This window comes from Pithys albifrons, chromosome 4, assembly GCF_047495875.1.
Source record: "Pithys albifrons albifrons isolate INPA30051 chromosome 4, PitAlb_v1, whole genome shotgun sequence".
NCBI lineage: Eukaryota > Metazoa > Chordata > Aves > Passeriformes > Thamnophilidae > Pithys > Pithys albifrons.
In genome coordinates this window covers 51,521,992-51,538,159 of record NC_092461.1, presented here as the reverse complement: position 1 = coordinate 51,538,159, position 16,168 = coordinate 51,521,992, and the positions used below count along the sequence as shown (strand labels likewise).

The 16,168-nt window shown below is 39.5% G+C and overlaps 1 protein-coding gene across 3 annotated transcripts in view; it reads left to right on the top strand.

Annotated features, from left to right (window-relative positions):
- Positions 1 to 6,914, top strand: part of PTDSS1 (phosphatidylserine synthase 1) — a 29,540-nt gene extending 22,626 nt beyond the window's left edge. For 2 of the 3 annotated variants that reach the window (XM_071554116.1, XM_071554114.1), the window contains 4 exons: positions 1,247 to 1,346; positions 2,509 to 2,577; positions 3,089 to 3,158; positions 4,498 to 6,914. In XM_071554116.1, coding sequence (XP_071410217.1) covers positions 1,247 to 1,346; positions 2,509 to 2,577; positions 3,089 to 3,158; positions 4,498 to 4,610 — 352 coding nt within the window. In that variant the 3' untranslated portion in view covers positions 4,611 to 6,914. The remainder of the gene's footprint in view (positions 1 to 1,246; positions 1,347 to 2,508; positions 2,578 to 3,088; positions 3,159 to 4,497) is intronic. The other variant, XM_071554115.1, reaches the window with a different exon arrangement.
- The last annotated feature ends 9,254 nt before the right edge of the window (positions 6,915 to 16,168 follow it).

Sequence of the window (16,168 nt, the reverse complement as noted above, 5' to 3'; positions counted from 1 at the left end):
TGGGTGTTACTTTCACAGTGATAAGTTTTGACCCCACTGATCATGCTGCAAGTCACATTAGATAGTACAGAGAAAGCTGTCATTCTTTGTTTACACCAGGACTACCTCTGGAATACCAGTGATTTCGTTAAGCACATGTCTTTCCTCCATTCATGGGGCAAAATTGGGTCTTCTCTGTCAGATGCTAGTGCCATTTTTGGGAACTCCTGGTTATGGAGGAAGGGTAGGGAATGTGTCCTGCAGTGTCAAGCTTGGGAGACTGGAACACTTGACCTGATGTTAAGTGTGTCTGCACATACGTGAGGAAGAGTTTTCATGTGTTGCTTGACCATAAGGTCTCTATTGAACTAGTTAAATATTAAACTTCTAGAAATTTAGTAATGTTTTTCATGATTTGCTTCAGATTGGGATGAGTCAATTTTCTGCACTTTGCTGCACCAATCATGTTTCTACACTCACATTAGTTAAACATATGTAATTTTGTATTCAGGACCTGTACAAACTAAATTTATTTCCATGGCAGGCAATGGAAGCTTTGAGTTTATAACCCCTTGTTCCACACCAAGTGGTGGATAAGCCTCCATAGCTTTGAACCTGAAAAGATCTAAACATCTGGTGGCAGGGAGAGAGATGGAGATAATTTTTTGATTCTTTTAATGTCTGAGAGGAAAGTAAAATTCTTTTTCTCTTACATTTCTCCCCAAATCCTCTGATGCTGTACCATGGACCTGATTTTACAGGTAGCATAGCAAATACATGAATTCTCTGAGAATTTGAAATGCAGTTTCATGTGAATTTTCTCATCAAAATCCATGTGAAGCAAGCGAAGTATGCAATTTAGAATTGTAGTAAATTTGCATCCAGTAGAGAAATACACAAACCACAGTTCTAGTTTATCCAACAGGGAAGTCTGTTGGATGTTCAGCATGGAAAAGAAATTTATATCTGGTGAAAGCTGAAGCACAGTGGTAGGTACAATCAAAAATTCTCTGCTATTGGCACAAACTCCTCCTTGTTCCCTGGAGCCCCGTGGAACAGTGAACTGTGTGTGCTATTTATGCTGAAAATAGTATAGAAAGAAAAAGAAACTTCTCAAAGAATTTCAGTTAATGGTGGTGTCAGGGAAGTGTGTGCTCACTAGAGGGTAGTGCTTGTTTAGAGCTGACAGTCTGGGGTCTGGGTTGTGATCAGGAGTGAAATCCTTTCTGTCCATAACCATTCTCCCCCTGCTTTCATTCACCCACAGGGCTATTGCTTTCCTTGAAGCTATTGTGTGCATAAAGTTTGGACAAGATCTTTTTTCCAAAACACAAATACTGTATGTTGTGTTTTGGCTTCTCTGTGTGGTAAGTGAGATTTCTTATGTGAAACGTAAAGCATGACAAAAGCCTTGAAAGCATCTGAATTGCTTCCTCTGGAACATTGGCAGCAGGGGATCATTGTGGGGAAGTGCTGGTGAAGAGCTTTGTACAAGTCCTAGGAAAAGCAAATGCTAGATCACTTAGAGCTCACTTTGAAGGGACTAGAATAACTTACTTTCTTAATTCTTGATGTAGCACAATACAGCAACTTTACTAGTGCTTAACAGTGAAACAAACACTAGTTATAGGGTGCTTTATCCTAATGGGAAAAGGTGTCAGTTCCACTGAGCCTAACTTTGGTGGTATTTGCTGTAGTGCCTGCTGGAAGTGAACAGGAGTAAACGGATAGTGTTAATAAGTAGTGTGTGGAGTGTGACGCTGAGGTCTTACAACTACGTGAACAACCCTGCTCTATCAGGCAGATCATTCTCACTCAGCCTGTAACTTTCTGTACTTCAGTGTGATTGCTGCAAATGCAGCATGAAAGGCCCATTTTATAACAGTAAATGGACGTTTGTCTTGCCAGATTTGTAACTCTGATGCCAAACACATTTTTCATGGTCAGTGAAAAATAAGGCATTTATAATGGGCTGACAGATAAATACTTCTGCCTTCTAGTTGGGAACAGTTTGAACAGGTGATGGGTAGCCAGAATTTATTGTTCTCTTATTTAGCATGATGATTTTATTTCTGAAACTTCAGAGGAGAAAAGTATTAAATTGCTTCGTGGATCAGAGCACTACAAAAACAAACATGTAGCCTAGCCTGAAGCATGGGGCTGGGAGAAAGAAAATTCATTTTTCTCCCAGACTGGTTGTTCTTAATAATGTAAGTACAAGTGCCTACTGACTGCATTTGTATGATGACTGTACAGGGTGTGGACAGAAATCATGCTGGCAATGTTTCCTGTGGGTGATATGTATGTGTTTTAATGTTCCCATTGAGAATTGATCTGTGTACTCCATGGTGGCAGAATCTATGTGTACCTTGAAGTTGAAGCACAAGCACATACTGATAAAAGGTGCAGGGAGAAACAGCATGAAAGTCTTAATGTGGAATCTCCAGGGACTCTGAGACCTTGAACCAACAAGGAATTTTGAAAGTTTTACAGATTATTTTTTTCTTTTTCTTTTCCTCCCTTGTTTAGGCCTTTACGACTTTCCTTTGTTTATATGGTATGGTTTGGTATGCAGAGTACTACGGCCACCGAGAAAAGGTACTTAAAAGAAGCCTGTTCTTGTTTTGTAACAGAGTTAAAACTGCAAAGCTCCTAGATATTAGAATTCTTTACCAGAGCTAGCATAAATGGGGTTGAGGGGGATGGTCCAGAGTCTAACTGAAGTCAATAGAAAGAACTCTGAATTCAGCAGGCCTTGGACAGACCCCAAATTACACTGTGGTTTCTAAAGAATGCTGTCCTCTTAGTTACTCAAAATGAGGCTGTAATGTTAAGCAAAGCATTGAAGGATGAATGGTTAGCTAATGTGCCCATTGTACAGGTGGAATGCTAGGGGAATATTAAGAATACTTGGTTACACAACAGATCACGTGGCAAGTGGTAAGTTCTTATTGTATCGTCTATGTTGTACCGTCTAACTAGGAAGGGAAAAGTCTTAAATACTGTCTGAATGCTTTATGAGGTCTTCTGCCACCATTTAAGTTTACAAGTCCAATACTGATCACAAGAAGCACTGGCATCCCAGTTACATGTGTCCTTGTTTTTGCAGACCTTGTCAGAAAGTGAAGACAGTCCATACAGTCCAGATGCTTCCTGGCTTCATTCTAAATTCACCAGAGGTATTGGCACTTTTGTAGCTATATTCTTGAAATGGTGATATCAAGGCTCAGCACTAGAAAATGAGGCTTGAGAAACTTGCCCAGCAAACAGCTGGATTTATTTTAATATCTAAGCAGGAACTATGTGGATAAATCATCTACAAAACTGTTTTCCTTTACTTGCTTTTCTTATTCTAACTCTGGGAAAAGTATTTATTTTGTAATGAATCAACTGAATTTCTCTGCTGTTACTCCAGGCTGTTCTTGTAGATTTTGGGCATTATGCATTTCATAACTGTTGTGGACAGGTTTTCTCTCTGAACATTGAACATTTGATTTGAAACATATGAATGTGAATTGTAGTTTTATTTCTGCTTATTATGAAACAGTCAAGAATGTGCCCTGGAGCTTGTGTTCTTACTGACACTTGCCTAGTCAGTGCAGTTCTGGTGGTCATAAGCAGCTTTCTCTGTACTAAGCAAAGGCAGCCTCCTTCTGACTTCCCTACACTAGAGGTCAGTTAAGTTATCTACCTCCTCCATTGGCTTTTTAGTTCGATCTTGCTTATAGAACAAATATCAAGATTCATACATTATCAAGAGATGTTATCTCTGTCAGAGTTTATGCTCCAAGTGTTTGTATCACCAAAAATATTTCTTATTTATCATATGCTTGAAAAGCACCTACAGCATAGCATCTTTATATTTCATACATGATTTTTCTGGATGTTTATTCTCAGTTTAGTAAATTTTTTGATTTTTATATTTTGGAGAAAAATCACTTGCACTTAAAATGTTTTTACAGTTTATGTATGCTGGAGAAATCTGGCCAAGCAAGTCTTTCTCTGGCCTCCTGTAACTTCATTAATTACAAACTTGGGCCTCTTTCACATTTTGTCCTTGATTTTTTCTTTTGGGCCCCAGTGTCTCACTCTGTTTTCTCAGTGTCAAACATGGTCTGTCATATGAAAAACTGAAATCTAGAAATGTACACTTGCAAGGATCTGTAACCTTTTTACATAGTTCTTAATTTCTAAATAGTAGTACCTGCCACTAAGAAAAACACGGAGGTTTAATTATTTATGAGATTTAAAATGAAAGATGTTTCACCACTCTATTCTGCTATAGCAAACTTCTGATTTTTTTTGTGGGGGGAAGGAGGAGGAAGAATTTTACAGGAGTCTTAAGAATTGCTTTTTAAAAAAAAAATAGGCCACTAGATGGAGTACGAGTATCAACGAGTTTGTAGTAGCGTGAAATAGTCCCTACTGTAAGTACTGTAGCTCTCAAAAGCTTTACTGTCTTTCAGACAAGAGCTCGACAATGTCAACTACATATATAATAAAAAAATTATTTCTTAGCAGATGCTGACAGTAGTCCACCAAAACATTCAGTCAACAGTGAAAGCCATTCATCTAGAAGGAGGAATCGACACTCCAAGTCAAAAGTGTCAAACGGAATTGGCAAGAAATAAGAATGGTCTCTAAAGTCATCCTACAGTGTGACCAGAGGTGACAAAGATCAGATCTGGCTCTCAATTGCCAAATGGAAGATTGATTTCTAAATGAAAAAGATTTTAAAAGGGGCTGTTGAAGAAAAGGATGATGAAGATGGAGCAGGACCAGTATAGTGCAGATAATTGCCTGCTGACACTTGCTATTCACTGATGCAAATCTTATTTCTTCAGCATGTGGCACCAAAAGCTCATTGAAGAGTATGCTGGGGAAAAAAATGTACTTTTCTCATAGTAGGTACCCTCTGTTTTGTGTTCAGGTGTTGCAAGTGCATTTTTAATATCTTAGTTGAGGACTTAAACACAAAGGTTAGTAAACTGATAGTATAGTTGGTTGGATTTATGTTTGTTTTGGTTTACTGTGTTTTTCTTGTTTTCTACAAGAGTATGCAATCCTTTGACTAAAAGCAACTCTGCCCTTTTTTATCAGTCTCACAAAAAAGCTTTTCCATACAACAGTTTACTTGTTCCATACAACAGTTAGTAAAAAATTTTATACTGCTTGCTTTTGCTTAAAGGCTCTTTAGACCTGGTGTCAGGGTTTTATCAGCATGTAACTAGGTCCAGGTGTCTTGTAAAGCATGTGAAATTGATCTTCAAACACAGGGTTTTTTTGTTCTGTACTGTCCTTCTGCTTGATTGATACACATTCAATTTCTTTGGGAGTTTTTAAAATACATACATAGAAACCTGCTCCTTAGGAGAGGGCCATGCCTCCTGTCCTCAGAGACAGATGTCATGTTATTTCATTGTTTTTTGTTTTTATGCAGCATGTTTTGCATTTTCAAGTGTAAATATGTTATTTTTTTCAGCTGTGCCATATTGTGTACAATATTCCTTCCCACTCCGTTCTAATTTGCCTCCATCTCAGCTGGAACCAGAAAACCCATTGTTTTCAGACTGATATCAGAAACTGTTTTGAAGGCTCAGATGCCCTACTGAGCTTGGTGATAAGTCAGTTTTTCACTGAAGCCAAGTTGCTTACTATCTCCATAATTATTAGCGAAGACTTGCTGTAGTCTTTGGTGTCTGATGATGTTACTGTGATATACCCCATTGCTTTGGTATTTCCTATCATGCATCAGATATCCAACAGCAGAGTTATTCTTACTTTTTTTTTACTTCTGGACGGGGATGTGAGGTTTACTTTTTGTCTGGGCGTTGTTTTTTTTCCTTTTTTTTTTAATGACATCTAGCCGTGTATAACTCTCCAGCAGTGAATGTAATTATTAAGTCAAGAGGTAAGCAATCATTAGCAGTCTGTTCCTGTATTAAGTTATCCAAATGTTTTTGTGCCAGTTAAATGTTGGGATTCAAGGGGTTCAGAGCAGTAGATAGCTTAAGCAAGGATAGGTAATACTCATTAGTTACTTAGTCTTTATGAGAAAGTGGGATTTGCTTTTACTTTGAATAATATTACTGTGGAGTGCCACAGGCTAAGTACTAAAAAAAAGATGCAGCAGAGACTTAATACAAGTGTATGATACTGTAAATAGAAAAAAGTATCCTGTGTAATCCATCACTTCCTATGTGCCATAGATTATCAATGTTTTCAATGCACTTAAGTGTTGCTGCTGAGCTCCTCAGAGGCCTTTCACTTCCCACCCTGCTCTTCAATCAAACATAAGTGTACAACTTGGAAAGCAACATAGTAGAAGCTGCTACTGTGACATTAAATGTTACATAAGAAAAATGTAAGGAAGATTTTCAGGCTGTCCTACAACTACTTTTCATTCATGCTATAGCAATTCCATATATTGCCTTCCTATTTGTAATGTACTACATATTGTTGAATGTATTGTAGATTTCTTTGGATACTGAGACTTGTTACCTTTTTATTTCCTTAGCTAATAACTCAGTCTGTGTAAGACTGAAGAATGACATTGTAAATTTTCTATTGATACAATACCAAAGCAAGAGATTTGAAGTCTAATGGTTTAGATATTTTAAGTACTGTGGTTTTCAAAGGTGAGAGCCTATTTTATACATGCAAGGTGTATACACACCAACTATGTATACAAAGCTTACATGTGTAAGCAGATGCTGAATCACAATATCTACTTGCCTGTGGGGACAAACCTATTTTGTAAATGCAGACCTGGTGCTCACTCTGCTGAACTGCACCCTAAAAATATTGAAAAGGCCAATATGAAGTGTAATCTTGTTAGAGGCTGACTTCTGTATACTATTATAACAGCTTGACCTTGAAGAAATGTTGTTTGACAACATCTTTAAAGATACTTCCAATGAAGTCTTTTTACTTCAGGTTTTTTGTGTTTGTTTGCGGTTTTTTTGTTGTTGTATGGTTGTTGGGGGGTTTTGTGTGTTTTTTTTGTTTGGTTGTTTTTTGGGAGGGGTGTTGTTTCTTTGTTTTCTTGTTACTTCAATAGAGGGATGGCTAGGGAGAGGCGAAACTGAAGTAAACTATTCAAGTGCTGCTTGGAAAATGGCACTTTGTCTCCACTATCAACAATTCTGGCTGGAATTCGCATGTGTTCTCACAAGTCCTCAACTGACTGACAACTGTACTTTCAGCCCATCATTTTGGATGTGAGCTTTGCACTGGAAGGCATTAGAAAGGTGCTTTTCATCACTGTTGTAAAATTAGTGATCTCAGTTTTATCAATTACTGTGCTATTGCTGAGTTCTGTATGTGTGTAACACCTATAATGACAAATCACTGAGCTGTTTAGCAACAAGCATCCGTGTATGAGTTCTGCTGCTTGAACAGTATTTTCTAACAGTCATGGATGTGCTGTCCTGTTTTCAACTACTTGCTCTGTCACAGCCTGTCCTTCCTACCTTCCTGCTTCTGATGTTCTTTCTTTTCTCTGTCCTCCCATGATCTCCCCTGCTGCTGTGGAGAGATCTGAATGGGCCCTCCAGAGGCTGACCATCGATTCTATCAGTCATTGAAGGGAGGCTAATTCGAGGCAGGGTGGTGTAAGCAGAGGGTAGTGGCAACAACTTTAAGCAGTGAATTAAATAAAAATGGAAAGTTTAAAAATGCAGGTAATACTACGAACCAGAGCTAGCCTTGAGTAATGAATTTCAGTTTTAAAGTTGTTGCATAAATCGTACACTGCATCTAATTAAATATTTGGAGTGTGATTTCAATCTTTTGTTACTCTTCTGTGAAGATCATCATTTCATGTTCCAGCTCTTAATATTTTTTACTCTGTTATCACAAGAGGACACAGTTGTTGCCACTTATTTAATAGTTTTTGAATAGTTGTTCTGTATTGATTGCAAAGTATTGTATTTTGCAATAATTGAGTAAATCAACCCATGTCACCAATATGTGTGTTTGTCTGTACCTGAAAGGCACAGGAAATGATTACATACTGCCTTTAGAAGCTATTTTGTTTTATTCTAAGGAATTGCCTTCTCACGAATGCAGTAATTCTTGAACAGCTTGAACACTCTAAGGTTTTTCTGTAATTTATTATTTTGGAGCAACAGATTTGATAATATGAACAGTTACATTACCCCTTCTGAAGTTTACAGCATAAGTTCTTAATTATTCTTTTTGGATTTCTTTTACTGTGGGATGGGAGAGCTGAGTTGCACGATCATCTCATGGCAGGCCTTCAAAGAGAAAATGAAGAAATGAGATCTCCTGTAGAACCCCTGTAAGACAGACTAGTGTCAAGTAAACTTTTGCCAGTATAAAGGTGACAGACATTGAGTCTCAGAAACACTTTGCCTTGGTTTTTACTGCTAGCACAGTTTCCACAACAGCAGTTTCCAGGTTTTTTAATACCTAAAACCTATTGTTGATTGCTTATGTGCTGTTGGCACGAGTCTGATGTCTAGTACATAAATTATCACAGCTTTTCCTTTCTTCCTCAGTTCTTTTTCTATACCAGCATTGAATATTGGGACTTTCTGCTTTGCTGGAAAGGCCTTTTCTTCAACATGACTGACTTACCTTTTTGAATACTGATTTATAGAGAGCCCATAAATTTTGAGGTTGTAGTAAAACTAGGACTAGCCAGGACTTAAGCTTGTTCATTCTCTAGGAAAAACAGCTAAGAGGCAAGTGTTCAGCATTTCTGAAGAGTGGGAAAATACCTGATTAAACAATTTATAAGAGCCACCCCCCTCACAAAATACTGCTTACTCCATTGAGTCATAGAATATACTGAGTTGGAAGGGACCCATCAGGATCATCAAGTCCAACTCCTGGCCTTGCTCTGAACACCCTAAGAGTCACACCATGTGCCTGAGAGCATTGTCCAGACACTGAACTGTGATAGACTTGGTGCAGTGACCACTTCCCTGAGGAACTTGTTCCAGTGTCCAGCCACCCTCTGGGTGAAGAACCTTTTTCTGATAGCCAACCTAAGCCTCTTCTGACTCAGCTTCATGCCATTTCCTCGAGCCCTCTCCCTGATCAAGAGGATGAAGAGATCAGTGCCTGCCCCTCTGCTTCTACTTGAAAAAATGTGCTCCTTTGTAAGCATTGGGCTCTACTGTGTTTGAAGGATCAATATTTTGTGTCATGGTGGTTGCTGTTGTGGGCAGAGCTGTAATCAGCAGTGTCAGGATAGGGTCAAATGGGCCAGATGGCTTCATTTCTGCTCAGTCGCCCTGTGACACAACTTGCATGTCATTTAGATCATGTGATTTGGCACAGGCTGGAAGCTAGAGCCAAAAGCTGGTGTCACAGTGATTGAAATAGGTATTGGTGTCTATGCCTACTGTGGTGTCTGAGTGCTCACATTCAGCTACATCCCATTAACACACACAGGCCTAAGAACTCCCCTTTGCCACTGTGTTCCCACTAGTATATGCTGGAGCACTGTAAGGACTACATGAGTAGTTTAATCAAAAGTTTCTGAGCTGATTCTAGACCTGCTCTTTGTAATAAACAGTTTGCTCTACCTCTGTAGAACATCATGAAGAGCAAGTCCTACACAAGTCTTCTCTAGTGTATTTTTCACCTCTCTGTTCACTTTGGACAGCTGCTTAGCAAAATTCATCAAGTTCCCTCATACTCTAAAGATGAGTCCAAGTCACGGTTATCTCAAAGGATTTTGGAGATTTTGGGTACCAATTTTTATTTTCAGCTCCTTCCTATGTCTTTAACTTGGACTGTATCTTCTTGTTTCCATCATCTCTCAATGAAAGACCAGAATTGGTCTCTCATCCTTTGATTTTGTTTCTCTCACAAACACGCAGTCCTGCCCTGAACAGTCTAAAATTATATTATGGTAAGACCCAATTCAGTTTTTACTTAAATGCAGAAAAAAAGGGAAAGTGTGGGAAAGAATGCAAATTGTAAACATTGAATTCCTATAATCAGCAACAATATAAGTGCCAGACTATACTAAAAGATACACATGGATTTAATTTTTGTCATTTTCAAGGATCGCAATTTGCTGATGATCACGAAATAGCTGGATGGCTTATTTAATGTTTTTAAAGTAGGGGAATTTACAGCAGTAGCATTCCTATGGCTGTGATCCAAAGTCTTCAACTGCTGTGCCCTCCAGTTCAGTATTTCAGTGGTTCTTGCTTAAAAAATACATAAAATACTTGTGTGTGTGTGTGTGTGTTGTATATGTATATAAGTCAACAGATGAACTTTCTCATCAAAATGCTCAGGGCCTGGTTCACTGTAGTCTCTGTGACAATGACTACTGTGCATGTGGACATGTGGAAGTATCCTAGTCTGTCTGTACCCCTGTAAGGTCCAGGATGAGTAGGCATTAATCTCAGTTGCAGCCCCTAGGTGATGCTGTAACACAAATCCAATAGAGAACATGACCTGGATTTTCAAGCGTTGCTTCTAATTTTGGGCTACTGGCTTTAGCCACACTGGTTCAGTTTTAAAGATTTCATAATTCCTTGTTGACTTTAATTACATCTGCTGTATGCACAGGCCTGCAAAGTGCCCTTGTTGTCAAACTTGCTACTGAACAACCAAAGCAGAATAAAATCAAATTAGTAGCTTTGAGGAGACTTTTAATTAAATGATAGCTTTAGTCTTTGGAGAGCAAGGACAAGAGACTTCTATTTTGGTTTCCACCATACATGGACTACCAATTTGTTGTCTGAGAACCTTCCCTATTTGAAGGGAGCACTACTCTCTCCAGAGGACATTTGCAATGAAGCTCTGGGCAGGGTTCTTCTGGCTTTCATCCAATTCCCACTGCCATTTGTGTAAGGCACTGGGATGGGACAAGCTGACTGCTGTTTGCAAGGGTGGTTTGTTTTTCATCCCAGGAACTCAGCTGAATCAAGGCACAATCACCAGAGCTGCCCATTTGCTTGAGTTTCTGACTGCAGTCATGAAGTTGTGAGTTATATCTGCATGCTCACATGAGCCTGTCCCTCATCCCCACCAATCTCTTTGGGACAGGGAAGCCACTGTGCATAGACTGTTACTGCTTCATATCTTTGTGTGGCTCAGAGTTTTAAATGGCTCAGAGTATATATCAACAAGCATTCAGAACTTCATACCATCTGCAAAGAATTCCTGTTTTTCCATTAAGAGCCACTAAGCGATTTTTCCAAAGATTTGGAAAATTCTGCTAGTCACAAACTTCAACAGGGCATCCAACTTGTACCAATTACTATAACTTGTATCTATTAACACTAACATGTTACTGTTGGCTCAGGGGAAAAAATCATTTAAATTTTATGTGATCAGCTGAAAGAAGAAATTTCAGCCTTTATTCCCTGCAGGAGGAAACAGTGTCCTTGCTCTTCTCAATCTGGTTCTCTGCAGGGTAGCCACTAATAATATAAATAAGCCTGTATTGAGTTTTTTGTAGCCTGACTTCATTACTTAATGGAAAGGAAAATGAATATAGTGAAAAATATCACTAAAATACACATATTTCCATTAATCAAGTAAATAACCTGGAAGAAAACCAAGACCTTTTATTAAATTAGCTGAGACATTTAGAGTTGGGGTTTTTTTCTGATTTATTTGCTGTAAGGGTTGTAGGTGCTGCAAAATAATGCTTAAAACTTTTAAAATATTCTTATTTCTGCCCATTTGCTGACTTTTCTATATCTGGATCCCAAATCCAAATCTGCACATTACATTTGCCCACATTTAAAATGCATCTGGAATAACAGGACAGAGGCTGGGGCGGAGAAGCCAGATAGAGCTGAATTGCAACTTCCTGGTGACATGTTCTCTAAACATCCCAAATTATCTCTCAGGGTGAAATGTTCCACTTGTTGACTTCAGGTTTCGGCAGCACATGCTGTTCATTCAGTCCCGGTGCAGTAACATGATTACCAGTAATGATCTTTCATGCTGTAGAGTTTTCATCTCGTACCACTTCCATGTTGAAGAAATTTTTTTGAAACAATGCATAGGACATTGCAAACTTGATTGGGTGAGTGGCCACTAAATTCACATTAAAGAATAGAAATGGGGACAAAGGGTAAGTCACTTGTCTACATTTCCTCAGGAAGCTGAAGACAAAGAGAAGAATAAAATCCCAGACCTTTTTTTTCTGTGCTGTTACCAGAAAATCACTATGGGACTTGCTAAAAAAAGGGCTTCTGTAGTAAATCCAAGAATTTTATCCACATCTCTTAGTCTTTAAAAATGAAAACATAATGTAAGAGGGAACAGGAGCAGGGTGACACCCCTCTCCATTTATATATTCTGTTTTGCTGGCTTACTTCAATTTACCTACCTTTTCATGACCAACACCTTGGCTGTTGATTTAAGAGTAAGGTTTGCTAAAGCTGGTTCAACACAGTTAGGGCAAAGTAGAAGATCTTGCATACAGCCTGGGAGAAGAACTCATGGAGAGCAGTCCTGTGGAGAAGGACATGGAGGTTCTGGTGAGCAAAAAGCTGTACATGAGCTGGCAATGCATGCTCACATCCCATAATGCTAACTGCATCCTGGACCGCATCAAAAGGCACATAGCCTGCAGGTCAGGGGAGGTGTTTCTGTCCCTTCTACTCTGCCCTTTGAGACGCCACCTGGAGTCCTGCATCCAGCTTTGGGACCTCAGCATACAAAAGACATGGACACATTGGAGTGGGTCCAGAGGAAAATCACAAAGATTATCAGAGGGATGAGCACCTCTCCTATGAAAACAGGTTGAGAGAGCTGGGGTTGTTCAGCTTGAAGAAAAGAAGGCTCCAGGGACATTTTAGCAGCCTTCTAGTACCTGAAGGAGGGCTATAAAAAAGAACTACTTTTTACATGAACAGATAGTGATAAGACAAGGGAGAATAGTTTTAAACTAAAAGAATTCAGGTTTAGATTAGATGTTAGGAAGAAATTCTTTAGTGTGAGATTAGTGAGGCCCTGGCACAGGTTGGCCTGACCTGTGGATGCCCCATCCCTGGAAGTGTTCAAAGCCAGGCTAGATGGGGCCCTGAGCAACCTTTTTTAGTGCTAGTTGTCCCTGCCCATGAAAGGGGAGTTGGAAATGAGTGTTCTTTAAGGTCCCTTCCAACCCAAGCTCTTCTGTGATTTTTGGATCTCCATGTCATGCTGGGGCACCATGATTCTGAATCAAACTATTGACTCCCTGCTTTTCTTGTTAGCACTTCTAGTCCAATATATTTAACTTGCCAAGGGATGAAACAGGCAGGTTATGTTGTCTGATTCACAGTTCACAAAGTCCAGGGCTGCAGAAGGGACAGCAGCCAGAGGTTGTGAGTGAAGTTCTTGTTTGGTGTTTGAGTTGGAACTGATTTCAAAGGGAAAACTTAGTCCTTTGGAAGACTGTTTCCCCATGTACATGAAACAAAATTAGCAGCTGGAACTGTTCTGAAATAAATAAGACAAAATTTTTGGATCTCACGGGCTCCCTACTACTTCTTTATTCACCTACGGGTGCTCTATCCGTTCTCCCTGGAGAGGTGCACTCTATATTGAGATGCTCCATGTCTGTCTTGGGCTGTGAGGTTGTTTTGAACCTTCTGCCTTTCTGAGGTGTGTCCATTTCTCATGAGTCCAAATCAGTTTTGTCTGTCAGCTTACTGTCAGATTGTCCTCATTGAGGGCATCCACAATCACCATCACTTACTCCTTGCTTATCTGACACCTGAACTCTAGCACGTTTCCAGAGGACCTTTCTGAGAAAAGGTGCTGTGATTAGTTGATAGCACACTTCTGTGTCTCAAAAGCAAATCTTTCAAATTTCACTCTCCTTTGCTTAGTTATGAAGGTGGCTATGAATAGTCTTTGTATGCTGCTGGCTGTTAGAACTGGTATGGGCCATGACTCCATGCCAAATAACCATGGTATTTCCAAGCAACTGCTGACTCAGAAATATGCTGCTATAGATCACTTGGAGCACTAAGCACTGAAATATCAGTTGGCTCTCTGAAGACCTTGATGTCTGTGGAGTTCAAAGCTGGCATGAGGTAGGAATATGACTACCACTATTTTTTTTCTTTGATGAACAACTCCAGTGAAACTGGTTTGCTGTGAGTTTGTGTCCCCAGGCATGCATTGCCTTCTTGCACGAAGAAACTGTAATTTGTAGAAGTGGATGATTTGGTACAGTCCTGCCACTTAATACCAAGACCTTAAGGCCCTCTTGGCTTTTGTTCTGCATTTATTGTAATTGCTGTGTCAGCTGATCTCTTTTGCATCATGATGATTTCCTTATTTCATTATAGCAAGAATTAAGGAAATTATGTCACATGTCTTTGTACTGGATTAAAAAGTTCTGCCTTTTAAATTCTGTTTTTGAACCTGCCCAGACCCTGGAATTTGCTTTTATCAGCCCTGCTTTTCTGGCTTGACACATCAGAGATCTTTCATCAAGGACTAATTACTTTTTGAACTTGATAGGATACCAGCCATTTTAAAATGAGAAGAAAAGGAACTCAACTACAGCTTTTGTTTCTGAGCTGGGTTCCTGACTCATCTCTATCCTTCCACCTAATGTGATCCCACAAGGCTTCAGCTTTCAGGGAGTGACAGAAGTGTCCTAGTGACAGTTTGATTCAATCTCTCTTCCGCTCCCCTAACAATTAGTTTTCACTCCTCTCCCTGAGCAGCCATATCATTTTCCCTCACACAGCAGCCAGCCTCTCTGCTTCCAGCACCAGGGATTCATCTCAAGCCTGGATTCAGCTCCTCTTGAGACAATTGACAGAAGAGCCTTAATTAGGTGCATAGTCTCCGTAGGCTTCCTTGACAGTCCGTTATATTCAGTAGGAACCTTCAAAGAGCAAGGGAAGTTGAATATGGTTTAATCATCCTCTGGAATCACAGGTGACCTCCCAAGGAGCCTCCACTGCTGGTAGCAGGTGTGTAGCTACACCAGCCTTCTCAGTGCATCACCTCCTGGAAGCACCTAAATTACATGGGATGACTCCGGGCCCTTTCTCCTGGTGCTCCATTGATTTGAGTCATCCATCCCTTTTCCATATTGGTCCTCACAGTGGGATGCTGTTTTCCAAATGCAGAAATACTGTACTTCAGCAATAGATAATTCCTTCTAATGGGATAGGAATTACTTGTCACCCTGCTTCCTGATGGTGTGCTTTTAGGATGCTGCTGATACTCTGAGCCCATTACAGCATGAAAAAGCAAACTAAGGGATCCATGCTGGAATGCACATGACATTCACCTGCTTTTTTTATAGAACCTGCTAAATTTGAGGCTGTATTCCTACTAGTGTGATAAGCAATATTCAGCACGGGAAAAGAGACAAACCTTTCTTTCTTTCTTTCTTCTCTCAACTCTCCCAAGCTGTAATTCATCCTCCGCAGCTTCCTTCTTTAGGAACTGCAGCTGTTAAAAGAGGGTTAAACAATCTCACTAGGAAGCAGAGAACTTTATCATAGCTAAAGAGGATTAACGCAGCATAATCCCCTTACAAAGCCACTTGCCTTCCAACTCCAGTGCGTAAAAATAAAAAAAGGATTGGATCAATGTTATTTTTCTTATATCTAATTCAAGAACAATAGAGCACATTAAGTAATTAAAATGTTCACCTGTAAGGTGCTTAAACAAGGCTGCTGGCAGATATATAATTAGCTCCAGTCAGCTGCTTGCTTGTTTTTGTGCTTCCATTAATTTACCTGATGTGGGGTCTTTGGGCTTGAAGCTTTATTTAGAAAACATTTTATTATTGCATAAAGTAATGCAGTGGACAGGCAGGGACCAAAGATAGAAAAACAGAAAGTAGATAATTTACTGACTCAACATACATGCTAATATAGGGTATTTCAGGTCCTCCTTGTTATGCCATCTTCAGATACTAGCACTTTATCATTTGTCAGAACCACAGTTCTTAATAGTTTGGATAAATCACCTCAGATATTACTATTTTTCTTGTATTGTTTTTCTTCCTCAGAGGACCCAATCTGCTCTGCTTGTCTCTGCACATGACATACAAAGCAGTGGGCTTTCAACTTTTTTTAATGGAAGGACGACTTAGGAAGATGCAGAGCTGTGCATTCCCATGTAAGCATTCTGAAAACAAGGAACAGAGCAGGATTACTACCTATAATACACAACAGGTAGTAAAAAACCAGCATTAAATTATGAGGATTCACTTACAATTTGTGTT